This window comes from Erythrolamprus reginae, chromosome 4 (assembly GCF_031021105.1).
Source record: "Erythrolamprus reginae isolate rEryReg1 chromosome 4, rEryReg1.hap1, whole genome shotgun sequence".
NCBI lineage: Eukaryota > Metazoa > Chordata > Lepidosauria > Squamata > Dipsadidae > Erythrolamprus > Erythrolamprus reginae.
Genome location: NC_091953.1, coordinates 81605991 through 81620783, shown reverse-complemented (window position 1 = coordinate 81620783; position 14793 = coordinate 81605991). Strand labels below are relative to the sequence as shown.

The 14793-nt window shown below is 39.8% G+C and overlaps 1 protein-coding gene across 5 annotated transcripts in view; it reads left to right on the top strand.

The window, feature by feature from the left end:
- The window catches only part of CDKL5 (cyclin dependent kinase like 5), a 277196-nt gene that overhangs the window by 208577 nt on the left and 53826 nt on the right, over positions 1-14793 (top strand). For 4 of the 5 annotated variants that reach the window (XM_070750754.1, XM_070750752.1, XM_070750749.1 and 1 more), the window contains exons 5-10: positions 6895-6940; positions 9162-9298; positions 9977-10097; positions 11091-11150; positions 11943-12033; positions 13720-13909. In XM_070750754.1, coding sequence (XP_070606855.1) covers positions 6895-6940; positions 9162-9298; positions 9977-10097; positions 11091-11150; positions 11943-12033; positions 13720-13909 — 645 coding nt within the window. The remainder of the gene's footprint in view (positions 1-6894; positions 6941-9161; positions 9299-9976; positions 10098-11090; positions 11151-11942; positions 12034-13719; positions 13910-14793) is intronic. The other variant, XM_070750753.1, reaches the window with a different exon arrangement.

Below are 14793 nucleotides of genomic sequence, written 5' to 3'. Positions count from 1 at the left end.
CTTTTCTCCCCTGCGTGGATCCTGGCTAGCCGTCGCGCCTCTCTTGAAGATGGGGAGCCTGGCGACGCGCTGTTTTCCCCCCACCGAGGACAATCGGGGTAAACTCTTTTGGTTGGGAACCAACCGGCCCGGTGCTCTTTTGGCTCTCTTGGGGTTTCCCCTTTGCCTGGGCAGCAGGAAGACCCAAGGAAGGTTCCTTTGGCTGCCCAACAGCTGATCTGCTCTGCAGCGCGGCAGCAGCGAGGAGCCGAAGATGGGGTTTCCCCTTTGCCTGGGCAACGGGGAAACTCCATCTTCGGCTCCTCGCTGCTTCCGCGCTGCGGAGCAGATCAGCTGTTGGGCGGCCAAAGGAACCTTCCCTGGGTCTTCCCCGCTGCCCACACGCAAACAACCATCTGCGCATGTGCGGCCATGGAAAAAAAAGGGCGCGCATGCGCAGATGGTGTTTTTACTTCCGCACCACTATAACACGGAAAATCGATTAGCGCGGGAGGTCTTGGAACGTAACCCCCGCGCTAATCGAGGGATCACTGTATACCAAAAGTGTTGCATTTAAATGTTTTTCCCCTGTTAAACTAATTATTTTTAAACCCAACCTAAAAAGATGTTTTTGAGAGTTTTGATTCAAAAAACTGAATTTCTACTTTAAAACTTTGGCAAAATTGGTATTCTAGATTCTAGGCTTTGTGAATAATGTTCAATGTTCCTTGTTTTATTTTTTAAATATAAAGATGATAATCTAAAATCTCAAATGATAGAACAGTATTAAAAGTGTTATTACTTAGATAAAATATGTTGTCTAAATCAACCTGAAGATTAGCTGCTGCTTGGGGGGGGGGGGGGTACTGGCGAATTTACTCTTTCTTTATTGCCTATCGTTCCCTACAATGTTATTCTTCTCATAACTTCATCTTATTACCCCTTTCTTTTTTTATCTACCTAGTGCAGTTATCTTCCATTCTTATCTTATCCTCTTACTTTCCATATATTATTTTGTATCTGCAGAAAGGACTTTCTGCATGTATGTGTGTATACTTACATCTGTGGTGCAAGAATGTGTTATGTGTAAGAGAAAGATCGTCTGATACATGTAAATAATAGTATTTATTAAACTTGTATGCCATCCAATTCTCGGTGACTCTGGGCAGCTCACAACAATCTAAAAAATTGCAATAAAATTAACAAAACATAATAAATAAAGATAAACAACAAGCACAAAGAAAAGAAGGAACTCAGTCTCCTTCACCAAAAACTTGGATCAGGATGAAGCAACTAAATAAGTGGAGTAAATAAGTAAATAACATAATCTTAGTTAGCAATTATTAATTGGATTAATATATTTTTTATCATAGTTCTCTTCAGTACTTCTTTTTTCTTCTACTAATTTCTTCTCTTTTCCTTGGGGTGTTGCAGACATATACTGAATAATACATATGGATACATTAATGAGGCATAAGAACCTGTACAGTTGCAAGTTGGATTTGGCAATCCTAGATTGATAGGGAGGATTCTATACAATTTATGTTAATGGTCATTTATACGTTTATCTCCTATTTTGATAGGAAATAAGCCTGAATACTGTACAAGCTTCTCCTTCCTTTGAATAAATGCAAAATAGTATTCTTTCTCAATAATGCTAAACAATTTTTTTAAAAAAAAACCATTTAAAAAAATTGCGCTAAAAAGGACCAAAGGCAAAAACAGTGGTACCTCTACTTACGAACTTAATTCGTTCTGTGACCAGATTCGTAAGTAGAAAAGTTCGTAAGAAGAAGCAATCTTTCCCATAGGAATCAATGTAAAAGCAAATAATGCATGGAAATCCATTAGGAAAATCCAAAACATTATTTTAAAAAAGCGACAGCAAACGAAGTGGAGGCGAACAGAGAGGGGACGGAGGTGAGCTGAGGAAGCAGCGGGTTTCAGCTGGGCTGAAACCAGAGGAAAAACAGCGAGGTGAGGGAACCTGAGAGGAGTAGTAGTAGGGGGAGAGAGGGAGCGAGAGGGAGATGGGGCAGAAGGAGGTGGGAGTGGGGATTGAAAGAAAACAAATAAGAACCATGTGCGCGCGCTCCCCACTCATACACGTATCCTCCGTGCACTTGCACATTTGCTCTCTCTTGCTCTCTCACACACGCACCCTCTCTTCCTCCCTTCCTTCCCCTCAAATCAGCATCTTCGCTCCTGCGCTTGACTTTACTCTCCTCTTTTGCTGTGAGCTGCAAAAGAGGGAGAAGGTTTATTCGCTTTTTAATGTGTCCACTTCCTTCCTTTTTGTGCTCTTCATCCTCCTCCCCTCCCTTTTCCAACCCAGCCACTTTCCCCAACCTGCGATTCCTACCTTCACATGCATGCCAAAGCCCGGTGCAATAGAGAGCTCAAGATACACATACACATTGCCCATGCTATTTATTATTAAACCCCATTGCTTCCCCCCCCCTTTCTCTCTTTCCCCCCTTCCTCCCACTTTATGGGGCGCTTCTCCCACCTCCCCACCCATGTCTAGCCCCCTCGCCTCTTCCTCCTGCTGTCTTTTTTTCTCGCTCCCGGCTGGGGGCTTCTAAAGCCTGGAAAGAGAGAGTTCATGCCAGTGGTTGCCCCTCCCCCCTTTAGCTGGCTGGCTGGCTGGTTGGATGGATCTCCCTCCCACCCCTGATCCTGCCTCCTCCTCCGTCTCCCCTTATCGCCCCATGTATTGTACGGGGAAGAAGATTTGTTAAAGAGATCTACTTGGGACGACAGCAGGGAAAGAAGGAGGAGTAGCCCACAGCCGCGGAGGAAAAGGAAAGAAAGAACCCTCGCCAATTCCCCCCCCCACGGGTAATGGACGGACAGATGGACATGTCCTTGGGAAGCAGTACCCACAGCCACACCGTCTTGTCTGGATTGAGTCTGAGTCTGTTGGCACCCATCCAGACCCTGACAGCCTCCAGATACTGGCACATTACTTCCACTGCTTCACTGAATGGACATGGGGTGATGTACAGCTGAATGTCGTCAGAGTACTGATGGTAACTCACCCCATGCCCTTGGATGATCTCACCCAATGATTTCATGTAGATATTAAACAGCAGAGGGGAGAGGTCCAACCCCTAAGGAACCCCACAAGGTAGGGACCGAGGAGTCGACCTCTGAGCCCCCCGCTAACACCGACTGCGACCAATCAGAGAGGTAGGAGGAGAACCACCATAAAACTGTGCCTCCCACTCCCAACTCCTCCAGTCGGCACAGAAGGATACCATAATCGATGGTATCAAAAGCACCCATCCTTCCCCCACCAAAAAATCTAGTTGAAATTGTTTTTCAATTGGATATAATATGTCCGTTCCCCAATTAGCATCAATTTTACGGAAAGGGGCGGCATACAAATCTAATAAATAAATAAATAAATTTTCCTAGGGAAATCTGATTTATCACTGATCGAGTCAGTCAATTCTGATTCTGTAAAGTCCTTATCCATTTTAACCTTCTCAAATACATCCACCACTTTCAATACAAACTCCTGTTGTCTGGTTTAGTTGCAGTTTGCTTGTATCTGGGTATCCTCTTTAGGTTGACTTAAAATCATTGTTATGTTATCAAACTTTTTGCCAAATTCTTCAATTTTAACTTGTAGGTTAAAAAACATTTCCCCCCAAGTCTTCTTCTCAAAGGGCTTTAGCTTTAAGTTAGTGCATTGTTTACCCTCCTGTAGCTTAGCATCCTAAAATAACCAGTTCTTCAAGGACAGGTGTCAGGGCGGCCTCTATCCCTTTCCTAAGAAAGAAAAATTTTCGACTCCATAGAATCAGAGAAAAGGTGCTTTTACTAGGAGAGAATTGAATACAACAAGTTTCAGGAAAGATCTGATGCAAAAGCAAGTGAAGCAGCAAATCATAACAAACCATAGAGCCCAACATCCTTGTAGCTAGGCAACTCTGGCTGCTGCATACCAAAGCTAGAAAAAATGACCTTGGAGAGATAAGCAAAGCCCAGACTGTGGTTACAAAGTTGCAGTGAAATATTCTCCACCGACCCCACCCCCATGGTAGCTAGCAGCAGGCTAACTGATATTAGGGGAGTTAACAGGATAGTTGCAGAGAACCTTAAAATGATATTTCTCACAGTTAAAAATAGGTAAAGAAAACAGGGGGAATCCATTCACTTTCACTACCCAGAGAAAGCAAACATTATTGAGAGCACCAAAGTGAAACAAAAAAGAACAGAGAAAATTTCATGTTAAAATCAGGCAAAGGGTTAGAATAAATTAGCATTCAACCAGTCCATTAACTTTAAAGAATAAAAAGGAAAGTGAAAAAGAAACTTCAAAAAGCGCAATTAAACCAAGGTGGTCAGGTCTTAGGAAAAGATGGAAACCTGACTTTCCAGCCTGTCCTGCCAGAAACTGTAATCTTCAAAATTCATACTGATGATACTTCACCCCATGCCCTTGGATGATTTCACCCAGTGGTTTCATGTACAGTGATCCCTCGATCATCGCGAGGGTTCCGTTCCAGGACCCCTCGCGATGATCGATTTGTCGCGAAGTAGCGGTGCGGAAGTAAAAACACCATCTGCGCATGCGCAGATGGTGTTTTTATTTCCACAGCAGCAGCGAGGAGCCGAAGATTGGGTTTCCCCGCCGCCTCGCTGCTGCTGCTTGTCCGCGCGCGTGCCGCCCGCCCCCCGCGCTGTTGCTGGGGCCGCTTCTCAGCTGAGAAGCGGCCCTGGGGTTTCCCCCGCGCGCGCGCGTGCTGCCCGCCCCCCGCGCTGTTGCTGGGGCCGCTTCTCAGCTGAGAAGCGGCCCTGGGGTTTCCTCCGCGCGCGCGCGTGCCGCCCACCCCCCGCGCTGTTGCTGGGGCCGCTTCTCAGCTGAGAAGCGGCCCTGGGGTTTCCTCCGCGCGCGCGCGTGCTGCCCACCCCCCGCGCTGTTGCTGGGGCCGCTTCTCAGCTGAGAAGCGGCCCTGGGGTTTCCTCCGCGCGCGCGCGTGCTGCCCACCCCCCGCGCTGTTGCTGGGGCCGCTTCTCAGCTGAGAAGCGGCCCTGGGGTTTCCCCGCGCGTGTGCCGCCCACCCGCCCACGCCGTTGCTCGCGCCTTACCGGGGCAAGAGGGGGAAGACCCAGGGAAGCCTCTGCCCGGCGGGGAAACTCCACCATCTACGCATGCGTGGAAGGGCACGCATGCGCAGATGGTGGAGTTTACTTCCGGGTTGAAAACTCGCGATATAGCGTTTAGCGAACATCGAGATCGCGAAACTCGAGGGATCACTGTAGATATTAAATAGCAGGGGGGAGAGGACCGATCCCTGAGGCACCCCACAAGGGAGAAGCCTAGAGGCCGACCTCTGACCCCCCACTAACACCAACTGTGACCGACCGGAGAGGTAGGAGAACCACTGAAGAACAGTGCCTCTCACTCCCAACCCCTCCTGCTGCCGCAGAAGGATACCATGGTCGATGATATCGAAAGCCGCTGAGTGGTCAAAAAGCACCAGGACAGAGGATATACCCCTGTCCCAGGCATGCCAGAGATCATCCATCAATGCAACCAAAGCAGTTTCTGTGCTGTAGCTGGGCCTGAATCCTGACTGTTGAGGGCCTAGATAATCGGCTTCTTCCAAGGACTGCTGGAGTTGGAGTGCCACCACCTTCTCAACAACAAGTAAAATTCTACACCCAAGTTAGAAGAATAAAAAATACACATACATGTGGGCAAAACCACACTCAATAGCAGCAACTTGGAGAGGGATCTCAGAGTTTTGGTTGCAGCAGCAACCAAAAAAGCCAACACAGTCCCCAGCTACATAAATAGAAGGTTACAATCAAGGACCAAAGTACCACTCTATCAACTCTTGGTCAGACCACGCTTAGGGTACTGCAACAAGTTTTGGTCACCACACTACAAAAAAGACATTGAAATTCTAGAGAGTCTAGAAGAGAGCAACCGGGATGATAAAGGGTCTGGAAAATAAAGTATACAAAGGGTGGTTGCAGGAACTGAGCTTGGCCAGTCTGGCGAAGAGGAGGACCAGGGGTGACATGTTAGCAGTGTCCCAATACTTGAGGGGATGCCACAGAGAGGAGGGGGTCCAATGTGTTTCCAAGGCACCAGAAAGCCAAACAAGGAATAATGGATGGAAGCTGACCAAGGAGAGATTCAGCCTGGAAGTGAGGAAAAACTTTCTGACTGTGAGAGTGATCAACCAGTGGAACAGCTTGCCAGAGGAGGTTGTGGGAGCCCCAACACTTGGACCTTCAAGGAGAGATTGGACTGCCATATATCTCAAATGATGTAAGAACTCTTGCTTGAGCAGGGGGTTGGATTAGATGACCTGCAAGGTCCCTTCCAAATTAAACAAACAAATAAATATTTTTGCTCAAATTTTGCCTCCTTTCCCATTTGTATTATGAAATTCTTGTAGCCAGCCTTCTACAAAAATACTTTAAGAATAGTGTTCAAAATTTAAATTGATTTTTAAAAGCCTAATTAGTATTTTTAAAATCTGAATTAGATATTGTTTGGATTATTAATTTTTTAGAATTTATAATAATATGTATTGAAAAGATATGCAACAATAAAAATATATTTTCAAATTATTAATCATTTAGTAATTAACTGTACTTTCATACAGTTCTCTTCCTTGCATGTATTCAAAACAATAGCAGAAATAACTTTATTTAGTTGCTCTGAAAACTACCAGAAAGAACAAAACCCTCACCAACTATAAACTAAATAATGTTAAAATAATTTGGTACAAAGCTATTCTCCAGCTTTAAAATTTGTTATAAAAGTTCTGCTTCAATGTGCAACTCTATGCATAACTGGAAATCTGTAGCACAACATGGTATCAGGTATTTATTAACTAAAAATATGACTATCCTTTCTGGTGAACATATTTTTTCTTTCTTTTTTAGGAGACACATGAAATTGTGGCCATTAAAAAATTCAAAGACAGCGAAGGTACTTTTTTCTATTTGAATATATAGTGCACTTTTAAAATTAATTAATAGGTTCTTATCCAAAATTTGGAATAGTGCAGAAGTAGGAGTTTAAGAATTTATTATCCTGTGTCAACATATCAACTCAGAAGAGATCAGAGCTTTATTTTAAAACTTTTTGGATAGATGGTGAAGATACTCCTTAATATGCAAACTTTCTACATGTCTGTATTTGTTCAGATCTGCCTTTTTCAATTTGGCACCTCCAGATAAGTGAGATTGCAGTAATAAACACTGAATTTTTTAATTAGCTTCTGTTTCATTAGAAAATAGCCAACGTTTTAAAATTATTCTTACTATGGTATTGACATGTTTCAGACAGGTTTTTACTATTATTTGATTGCTGTATAAATCTGAATAATCTGAAATGTTTCCTGATAAGCAATTTATTACTTACCTAGATATCTGAATCAGAGTCTGTTATGTATACCTATCAGCAGAAATTTAATTCAGAAAAACCAACATGACTTAATATGTAGTTGAACCAGTGATGGGTTCTAAATCCCATCGCTACTGGTTTGCCCGTGCTTGCTCACTTCTCACGTACAGAAGGATCCAGGGCAGTATGCAGAGCCTCCCGCCACCACTGCTACCAGTTCCTAGAACCGTATCATACAGTAGCAAACCGTCACTGAATTGAACTGTGCATAATTCTGGATCCTAGAAGAAATAATACCTAGCAAATACTGTAATATCTCCTGATTCTGGATTCACTTTTAAGGGTATTTCTGGCCATCATAAAGTGTACCGCTCTCAGAGTTAAGTGATTGTAATCTGGGTGTTTGACAGGCTGTTCACCACGTAGGGCCAGTGACCAAATGCCCCATTATCTTGTGATTGCCATTTGCAATCTTCTCTGCTGGCTTTCCCAGAAAGTCAATAGGAAAGCCAGCAGGGAAATGGGAAGCTGCTGTTGCCTTCCAAGAGGGCTTCCTCTGGTTACTGGAGGCTGAGTGAACTTCTTTGGCAGGGTGGAGAAATGGAGCTTAGATCCTGAAGATTCATACTCATTCCCTTTCCCAGGGACCACCCCATGATCTTGATCTGGGACTCGGTCCACTTAATGACCTGTGTGTGATCATTTAACCACAATCAGCTCTAGAAAGGAGGCAATGACAAACTTCTTCTGAAAAACCTTGTCAAAAGAAGTGTGGGGACTTGTCCAGGCAGTCTCTGAGAATTGGACACAATTAAACAGAAGAAGAAAAATGAAATGAATTTCAGCAAGAATATTTTTCCCTCTGTCTTACAAGTAGTATGGACTGGTAACCTAGACCTAATTCCAGAACTGTTGGTACCCCTCTTCTGAATTGCTATTTTCACTATAAAAGCATAAGATTAACATTTTCAGTATGCAAATTATCTTCCTATTTGTCTATTTGGCCCTTATTAATTTTACTTTGGCTTGGTTTTGAAAACTTTAATATATTAATGCTTGTGAAATGAGTTTATCTTCAGCATAAAAATATTCTTTTAGCATATTTACTCAGGATTAATTATCTATTGTGTGGATATAGCATCCAGGAATGGGTTAACTCTGTATCCTAGCTGATTGGATTGAGTCTGTCAAAGCTGTTTAGGTCCTTCCTCTGTTGCTACCCTTGGCAGCTTTTTGACTCAGTTGCTCAGCCAGGACTGTTGTGCCAACCATTCTTCCAATTGACAGATGTGACAGATGAAATGTTGCAATATGTAATATTGTTTTCAATGTAATAGTCATATCTCACTAATGAAATATATTAAATAGTGGACAATATTTTTACATTTTTATTAAGGGGAATAGAAATTCAAATTAAATTTGTTTTTCATAGTTTTGATGAATATCTTAAATAATCCATTTATAAGAATTATAAATGTTTATTGCTAAGCTCTTATGTAAAGCTAAGTGATTTGTTTGAATAATCCATAATGCCTGAGTTAAAATGATTAACATGACCTCATTATGTAAGCCAAAATAAAATAAACTATTTTGTAGTTTAGTATCACATGTAGTATGAAACTTGCTTTTAATGAAATTTTGAACAAGACTACTTAGGCTGACCGTTTGTTTCTCAGAGAGGATTTAAAGATTGATTAATTATGTGCTATCAAGTCAGTGTCAGCTCTTAGCGATCACTGAGTTTTCTAAAGGTTTTGGGAAAAAATTGCATATATTTTACAGCCTTTCACTCTTTAACTTATAGAAAATGAAGAGGTCAAAGAGACAACTTTACGAGAACTTAAAATGCTTCGTACTTTGAAGCAGGAAAATATTGTAGAACTAAAAGAAGCTTTTAGAAGAAGAGGAAAATTGTATTTGGTGTTTGAATATGTAGAGAAAGTAAGTTATTTATTTAGAAAAAAAATGCTAAACTTCAAATATGTTTTATGTATAAAAATGTTATACAACAGCGGTGTCAAACTCATATTGCCACAGCAGTGGCATGTGACTTATTGGGACTTTTTCCCCCTTCGCTAAACTGGGTGGGGGCATGGCCAGCATGTGACACATACGGCCCATGGGCCGCGAGTTTGACAGCTCTGTTATACAATGTCATTAGTATTTTTTTAAAACCAATTGAATTGCTCTATAGTAGAAACCAATTGAATTGCTCTATAGATTTATAACATAATACCATTGCTGATTGCTATTTTAATAGAGAATCTATCTGTCTGTCTGTCTGCCTGCCTGCCTGCCTGCCTGCCTGCCTGCCTGCCTGCCTGCCTGCCTATTTATCTATCTATTGGATTTATATGGCGCCCCTCTCACTGGACTTGGGGCGCCTAACTTTAGGTTTTATTGTGCTCTGTTTTATGCATTGTTAGCACTTTGCTGCTTTTAGAAATTATTTTTATTTGCCTTTTGTATTATATAAATTACATGATTGTGTTGAATGCTTCCTTTGGTTCCTTTTGTATAAAGGGATACTATTACACTACATTTTGTAGGTAGTAGATAAATCTTAAATTGCAGAGTTTGTAAGTTAATTCTTTCTGTTTTTAATTATGTTAACCATAGAATATGCTTGAGTTGCTAGAAGAAATGCCAAATGGAGTCCCTCCTGAAAAAGTAAAAAGTTATACTTACCAACTGATTAAAGCAATTCATTGGTGTCATAAAAATGATATTGTTCATAGAGGTAAGTAAATTAAACTTTACACTGTATGTTTTCCTGAAAGTGTAAATATGTTTTTAGCAAGGAGGTTGATTGCACCAATTATTGTAAATTTGTTGTGTATTTGTTAATTTAAAATTATACATGAAGCAAAATTTTCTTTACAATAATAAATAAAGCACACACGCACACACTTCTAAAATAAAATTGATGGGAGTTAGCTAAGTAATCCCACTGATTTTAATGAATCTAAATAATTTACTCTTTGTGAATAATTTGTAATTTTTGTTTTGCTCATGTATCTTTAGAATTAATATTTCTTTATTCTTATAATTCTTTATAAATTTTATAATTGTAACTTCACTAAAATGTATTCATAATTGAATTTAATCAATTTCTAAATTTCATGTTTAAAAACTAAATATTTTCCCCAGACTATACTAAGCTTTCTTTTAGTAAGATATTTAGTTAAACTTGGGAACTATTATTCCAATATACTTTCTATTGGTTGGTCTATGATCATTCTTCAGTAACTTCTGGAAAGTGAGAAGTCATTATTTGTTAAAATTCATCAGAGTAACAGTTGGAAGGGATATTGGAGGTCTTCTAGTCCAACTCCCTCCTCAACCAGGAAACTTTATACCATTTCAGACAAATGGTTGTGTTGGAGCACCCACAACTTCAGTTTGAAGTTTGGCCATTATGTGTCTATTGCTGCAGGTTCCTTACAAAAATTTCCTGAAATGGAAAGAAAACCAGTTTGCTGTGATGATTAGGCATAAAAACCAGCTGGGTAACTTCAAGCCAATCACTCTCTCACAGCCCAGTTACCTCATAAAGCTATTGTTGTGGAATTAAAATTAGGGGAACCCTCCCTTCCAAAATGTGCCGTTTCGAGTGTTTGGGAAAAGGTGCAGTAAATAAATAATGTGCTGTACTGTTTCAGTTGCTTGTTAATGAAGAACAGTGTGTATCTTGTCATTCATTAACTTTTTGCTATGCATTTGACTATTTCAGATATTAAGCCAGAAAATCTACTAATAAGCCACAATGATATTTTGAAATTGTGTGACTTTGGTAAGCCTTTTTTTTAAAAAAAAAATTGATATCTTTATTACAATTCTTTATAATTTGAATTATTTTATGACAGTAAATAACCTTTTTAATTATAACTAGAGATTGCAAGTATATCATCCTAAGTATTGTATATTGTGCTTTTTGCTTGCTTAATTACTAGCATCCGCTGAAGCACATGTAGTGCATTTTTCTGATACTAAGAAATTTGAAGAACACTAAGAATATAACACTTTTAACAAATACACACTGCTACTATGTTATGGTGATTCAGGTTCCATTTCATTTTTTGTGACAGGTTATTCCCACTTATTTACAACTGTAAAATTAGTCACATGAGCACTTATCTAAACTTACCATTTTAATGTGAAAATGGCATATACCATGGTCAAACCATTTAAGTTGCGTATCCAATGAACTTATTATTCTGTTTAAAGAAATAGATATTGATACATATATAGTTTTGTATAAAGTGCAAAGAAGTTTCTATATGTTTTTTACTGCTTAAATTGAAATTATTGGATTTTGAAACTTTAATATTTCATTTCATTAATGTACCTGAATGTATATGGTGATATATAAAGTAACCTTCAAGTACAAATGAATTTTGCATTTCCTTTTAATATTTAATTTCAAATGGTCAAAGTTTTTTTCTCTTTAATATATATGTTATAGTGTTTTATTCTTTATAATCTTTTAAAAACTTTATCCATAGATGAAATTTCAGGATTAAAAAGATAACAAATTATTGAATTATCAATACAGTAAGATCACTTTAATATTATTTTAATGAAGGTTTTGCACGGAATTTGTCAGAAGGTAGCAATGCGAACTATACAGAATATGTTGCCACCAGATGGTATCGTTCTCCTGAACTCTTGCTAGGGTAAGTAAACTTAGAATTTATAAATAATGTGACAGACAAATGTACATACATATATTACACATATATAATATACATTTATACTCTTCAATATTGGTCTATTTAATAAGCCCAGTTCATTATTGTTTTAGTTGTTCTTGTCAGTTGCCTAGTTTTGATAGCAAAGTTGAATTTAGGATTGTTGTTTTTTGAAGTACAGTGGTCCCTTGACTTTCGTGGGGGATACATTCCAAGACCGCTCGTAAAGGTCAAATTTCCACGAAGTAGAGATGCTCTCTTCCTTCCTTCCCCACCCCCCTCTCCTCCATTCCTGGTTTTACTTATCCCCAGAACCTGCAAGGGCAATGGGGCGGCAAGCTGGGAGCTTTGCTGCGCTCACTGCCGGCGTCTTCCATGGCGGCGGCAGCACTGGTGCTTAGAGTTGGGGCAGGGGAAGGGGAAGGTCAAGGCAAGAGGGATTCAGGCCAGGACTTGAAGGCGGGATTCCAGGCCAATCAGCTGGGAAGTCGGACGCTACCACTAAGGGAGACAGCTTAGGTGGGTGGGGGAAGAAGCGGCGGCAGTGGTGGGCGGCAGTAAGGCTCGGCTTCAAGTGGAGCGTACCAACGCTCCAAGCATTAAAGGGGAAGGATCAGAAGGCTGGGGCAGAAGCGGAGCTTTTATTTAAAGAAGCAGGAGGGCTGGGGTTGGAGTGGGAGGAGATTTAAAATGCACAGTATTGTCCATCGGGCAGCTGCAAGAAAACCCGTGGTGTTCAAAAAACCCGCGGAGTATTTTTTATTAATATTTTTTGGAAACCTGTGGTATAGCCTTTCCACCAATGTCGGACCCGCGAAAGTCAAGGGACCACTGTATAGTATTTAAAGGTCTTATTGCCAATATGTATTTTCAAATAGAGCAAAGATGGCCTGTGGAAATTAAAATAATGATTCAATATCTCTTATTAACAATGATTAATTTATGTATTCCATGATTTAATAGGACAGATGATATATTAAAACCTTTCTTTAAATTACAAGTTGTGTGTAAGGATCTAAAATGTTGTCTTCACAGTAAGTAGGGAAGTTTATGACCCAAACTATAAACTAAAGCTAATCAAGAATAATTATTGAATAATTTAATTATGTCAGGTTAATAGATCAGGACACAGAGGATGGATTGAGAAAATAAAAAAAAATGGAAGAACACAAGGCAAATCTTTTAATGTATTCTCAAGAAAATTATGCAGATATGTTCATGAAGTTACTAGGAAGCAAGATTGATTTAAGTATATATTTTAATCTGCATGTTAATTTTTACTTCTTCAGTTTAAGTCTAAATTCCTTGGAAAGAAAAATCAATAAAAACATTAATTTTGTCCTTTGGAGCCATTATTTCCTGGCGTGAATATTATAAAAAGAGATGGATGGATGGATGGATGGATGGATAGATAGATAGATAGATAGATGTGTGTGTGTGTGTGTGTGTATGAGAGAGAGAGAGAGAGAGAGAGAGAGTGTTTCTATATTTTTTCACAAATGTGTGAAAAACCTATAATAAAGAGCAAACTTCTAAAAGGAAGTTTGTGTTGTATATTGGAAGATCTTTGATACAGAATCCATTTTTTTTAAACTAATGCAGGGTAAATACTTAAATATGTTATAGGAATATGGGATCAAGGAGCAATAGCACAATATGTTTTTTTTTCAGGGCCCCTTATGGCAAGTCTGTAGATATGTGGTCAGTAGGCTGTATTCTGGGGGAACTTAGTGATGGGCAGCCACTATTTCCTGGTGAAAGTGAAATTGATCAACTTTTTACAATTCAGAAGGTATTAGGACCACTTCCTGCAGAACAAATGAAGCTTTTCTACAGCAATCCCCGTTTCCATGGCCTACGGGTAATGCTTAGCTTAAATGTACTATGCATGTTTTCTAGTAATGAATTTGCATAAAGTCTTTCTACCAAAATTCTGTCAATGCTGTTCTTTATTTTATGTATTTATCAAATTTAGACACTGCCCATCTCACCATCTAAATGACTGGGCGGTTTACAAATTAAAAAATCATAAAATCATATAAAAATAGAGTTAAATGGAATTAGAACTGAATAACAGAGTGAGAAAAGCAAAGATTAAAGTTAAGATTAAAAGTAGAGGAAGTGCTTTTACACAATTAATGTGTACTTTGGTTTCTACGGGTATGGCAAAGAATATATTTATGACACGTGTTAATAGTGTTGTGACGATTGGAAATGTTTTTTGTCTTGTCTCCATTTATGCAAGATTTTTGAAAAATTCAGATTGGAGCATTTCATAATTCATCTTTGGAGACATTTTGCATACTACAATTCATTAATTAATAAATTGAAAATTCATTAGAATAAATAAGTGGATAAATATTGCTTGCATTCAATACAGGTAGTCCTCAACTTACAACCATTCACCCAACAACCTTTCAAAGTTACTAATTCAGCTCTAGTGCCACAGCTGCCATTGAGGAATGCTGCCTCAATCCATAATCAGCCATCACAGCACAAACTCCAAGCCTACCTGCAATCCACAGGCCCTGCCTTGCCCAATTGATCTTCGCCATCTTCTTGCCATTGGTGATAAGGCATGCCCAACCTGGCCATACCCTAAAGGTGTTCACTCTACTCTCCAAATTCCATTCTGTGTCTTCCAAATAGCGCATTTATTGTTGTGAGACTGGGAAAGGTGGCCTCACCGTTCCCGTAGCAGCCTTGTGTAGGGCCAGGGAGATCATGTGGAAAAATTCAGATGGG